Consider the following 4,292-nt stretch of genomic DNA (forward strand, 5'->3'; position numbering starts at 1 on the left):
CAAATCTTGTAATTTTTTTTCAAAAATAATTTGACATGGTGCAAAAGTACCTCTTGCACCACCCCAGTGCCGGGCCTGCTCCAATGGATACTTCTATTTTTTCCTCTAAAAAGGAATATTCTGTAGAGATTCCTTTTTTATTTTACTATCNATTTGACATGGTGCAAAAGTACCTCTTGCACCACCCCAGTGCCGGGCCTGCTCCAATGGATACTTCTATTTTTTCCTCTAAAAAGGAATATTCTGTAGAGATTCCTTTTTTATTTTACTATCAATACCTTTTACTTATAAAAGTTGCAAACTAACCCATTTATTTTAGTATTTGTGAATTTTTCATAAAACTATAATATTATTTAAATTTTTAACATTCATAAATATTATTTAAATATCACATTTATTAAAAGAAATACATTGCATCATATAAAATAATAAAAGTGTTAAAAGTTTAAGGACCATTAAATATATATTTTATTTATTTTGATCATAAATATAAAAGTGTTAAAAGTTCAAGAACCATTTTATAAATAAAAAAGTTCAACTCTATTATAGAAGAAAAAATAGAGTTCCTTTATATATAGAAGAAAAAATAGAGATCTCTATTATAGAGGTAGAAATAGAGATGGGTTGGAGTAGATTTTACTCTAAAATAGAGTTAAAAAGCAAATATAGAGTGGGTTGGAGATGTCCTAATAATTAAGTCAATCGTACAAGTAAACCTGCCCCAGATATGGAGTTACATATTTTGATCAATGATCAAATGGTTAATTTTCTTAAGAAGGAGTGTTGACACCCATAAAATAAGACCCTAAATATCGTTTTGTTTTGTTTCTTACGGTAATTAGAGAAACTGAGTGAATTCTTCAACAACAAGCAAAGTTTAATACTTATAACAAGTTTACACTATATATTACAACATTGTTTTTGAAATTCCGCATTATGATGTCAATCAAAATTTATCTATATATAGAAAAGAAGAAAAATACTTTATTATCGAAGGAAACGGCTATTTCGAAAACACATTTTGTTCTTTGAAAAACGAGGGTGGTAACCACTATTGATAATTGAATTACTCGATTATCGATCGGAAAACATGAATGGTATATAGTATTTCTTAAGATCGAACGAAGATATGGTTCTGCAATAACAGCTAGGCATCTTTGAATATATAAACAGACAGAGTATCCGATGATTATTATATCACAATCTCTTAACAAACCTACGCGTTTTTAAGACTCCCAAACGAGTTGACTCAGGAAAAAATTATCGCATCACAGGAAAAATATCATAGTTTTCATACACAAAAATATAGTAATAATATTTAAACTTTAAAGAATGGACCTACGTACCTCATCCTCATTCATGATCAACATACTTATACTACTATATAAAACCACTTAACCTAAAGTCTTTTATCCACATAAAAATTTCCAATGGAATCTCCAATACTCTTTCTCATCACACTATCATTCTTTTTCCAATCACTTCTCCTCGGTTGTTCTTCTCAAACTCTATCCAACTCTTCAACAATCTGTAAAACGACTCCGGATCCAAAATACTGCAAATCCGTTTTCCCACATAGCCAAGGCAATGTCCAACAATACGGCCGCTTCTCTATCCGCAAATCGCTATCCCAATCGCGTAAATTCATTCGCACCGTCGACAAATACATCAAACGCAACGCTCATCTATCTCAACCCGCCGTTATAAGAGCTCTCCAAGACTGCCGTTTTCTCGCCGGTCTAACGATGGATTATCTCTTGACGTCGTTTGAAACCGTTAACGACACGTCGGCGAGATCCTCTTTCAAAACGCTGCCGTTTTCGAGAGCCGACGACGTCCAGACGCTTCTCTCCGCGGCGTTGACTAACGAGCAGACGTGTCTCGAGGGACTCACAACCGCAGCTTCTTCTTCCGCCACGTGGACTGTAAGGAACGGTGTCGCTTTGCCTCTCGTTAACGACACGAAGCTCTTAGGCGTCTCGCTCGCTCTCTTCACCAAAGGATGGGTTCCGAAGAAGAAGAAACGGGCCGGGTTTGCTTGGGCTCATCCGAGATCCGGATCATCCACTCACACTAAGCCGGCTCGTCTGTTTCGTAACGGAGCTCTGCCGTTGAAGATGACGGAGAAAACAAAAGCCGTTTACGAGTCGCTCAGCAGGAGAAAACTCGCGGACGGCGATGACGGAGACGACGGAAGCATGGTTCTGATAAGCGATATCGTAACCGTCAACCAAGACGGAACCGGGAACTTCACCAACATCACGGCGGCTATAGCTTCGGCGCCAAACAACACCGACGGAAGCGCTGGTTTCTTTTTGATCTACGTGACGGCGGGAATATACGAAGAGTACATCTCCATCGCGAAGAACAAAAGGTACATGATGATGATCGGCGACGGAATCAATCAAACGGTGGTCACCGGAAACAGAAGCGTCGTCGACGGTTGGACCACTTTCAACTCCGCCACATTTGGTACGTCACACAATCACATGTTATGAATCATACTGTCTCTAGATCTTAAAAGTTAAATTCCCAATGATATTTTTATCGAGTACGTGAATATAGTTGCCTTTAATTATTGCATTTTCAACTATAGGTCAAAAAAGATTAGAATTGAAAGCGGTGAATAGGGGGGACAAGATGCATTAATAATACTGAGTGTACTTATGTTTATTTTTAAAAAAGTAGATAGTTGGATGATGCAGCCATTAAATAAAATGATATTTTGGATACAATCGATAATAACAAATCGTGCACATGTCTTTCTTTATCTATTTCAGCTGTGACAGCACCGAACTTCGTTGCGGTGAACATCACATTCCGAAACACGGCCGGACCAGAGAAACACCAAGCTGTTGCGTTACGGAGCGGTGCAGATTTCTCAATCTTCTATAGTTGTAGTTTCGAGGCTTATCAAGATACGCTCTACACGCACTCCCTAAGACAGTTCTATAGAGAATGCGATGTCTATGGAACGGTCGATTTCATATTCGGAAACGCGGCAGTTGTGTTTCAGAACTGTAATCTATACCCGAGAAAACCGATGCCGAACCAGTTCAACGCCATCACAGCGCAAGGCCGGTCTGATCCGAATCAAAACACCGGTACGTCAATCCAAAACTGTACGATTAAACCCGCGGATGATCTTGTTTCGAGTAATTATACGGTTAGAACGTATTTGGGTCGACCGTGGAAAGAGTATTCAAGGACGGTTTACATGCAATCGTACATAGACGGGTTCGTTGAACCGGTTGGTTGGAGAGAGTGGAACGGCGATTTCGCTTTAAGTACATTGTACTATGCAGAATATAACAATACCGGACCGGGTTCAAACACTACAAACCGGGTTACATGGCCTGGTTATCACGTGATTAATTCGACTGAGGCAGCTAATTTCACGATCACCGGTCTATTCCTCGAAGATGATTGGATTTGGAAGACCGGAGTGCCTTACACCAGCGGTTTAATTTCATAGTAATTTTGTGATTTGCTCTTAATTTATTTTCTTTTATTAATTTAATTTGAAGAAATTGTTTTATTTTTATTGTAAGTTTTATAAGCCGAAAACCAAGCTCAACGCGAAGGAAATGTATAGCTTGGTTATGTAACCGTAAACATTTTTTGCAACATAAAATACGAATTAAATTTAATTAAATTGTTTAGCATGACAACGACGTCGTTTGTTCACACTATAACAAGTAGCTAGAAACATCAAATCTCGGCCGTTCATTTCCCCATTCACGGTTAGATCACAACGTCCCTGAACCTAACTACTTGTACTAAACAGTAAACACACAAAGACTTCCCGAAACCAACTACTACTATAAGTAACGGATTCAAAACAAGTTTAACGATTAGATCAGACACAAATCCAAAACTAAAACGATAGAGATTTAAAGTAACTCAGTGAACACACAAAATGTCAATTTTGATCTTCTCAATTCTCATTCTCTCTACTTCTTTATCCGTCTCCGGCCAAAAAAAGCCAAGTGCGTACGAAGTTCTCCAAAACTACACCTTACCACGAGGAATCTTACCAGAAGGCGTACGAGACTACCAGCTAAACCGAAAAACCGGGGTATTCAAAGTCCATTTCAATAGCACGTGTCAGTTCCCTATAGAGTCTTACAAGGTCAAATACAGATCCACAATCTCCGGCATCATATCAAGAGGAAGAGTCATGAGGCTGATGGGCGTAAGCGTCAAAGTGCTTTTCTTTTGGATCAACATCTCAGAGGTGTCACGTGACGGCGACGAAGTCGAGTTCTCCGTTGGTGCTGCTTCTGAGGAGT

The 4,292-nt window shown here is 38.7% G+C and overlaps 1 protein-coding gene across 1 annotated transcript; it reads left to right on the forward strand.

The window, feature by feature from the left end:
• On the forward strand, nucleotides 1,281-3,649 carry LOC104754377 (probable pectinesterase/pectinesterase inhibitor 7). Its single transcript, XM_010476553.2, has 2 exons — nucleotides 1,281-2,472; nucleotides 2,781-3,649. The coding sequence occupies exons 1-2, from the start codon at nucleotides 1,431-1,433 to the stop codon at nucleotides 3,473-3,475; spliced, it is 1,737 nt and encodes a 578-aa protein (XP_010474855.1). The 5' UTR covers nucleotides 1,281-1,430; the 3' UTR covers nucleotides 3,476-3,649.

Source organism: Camelina sativa, chromosome 17, assembly GCF_000633955.1.
Source record: "Camelina sativa cultivar DH55 chromosome 17, Cs, whole genome shotgun sequence".
Taxonomy (NCBI): domain Eukaryota; kingdom Viridiplantae; phylum Streptophyta; class Magnoliopsida; order Brassicales; family Brassicaceae; genus Camelina; species Camelina sativa.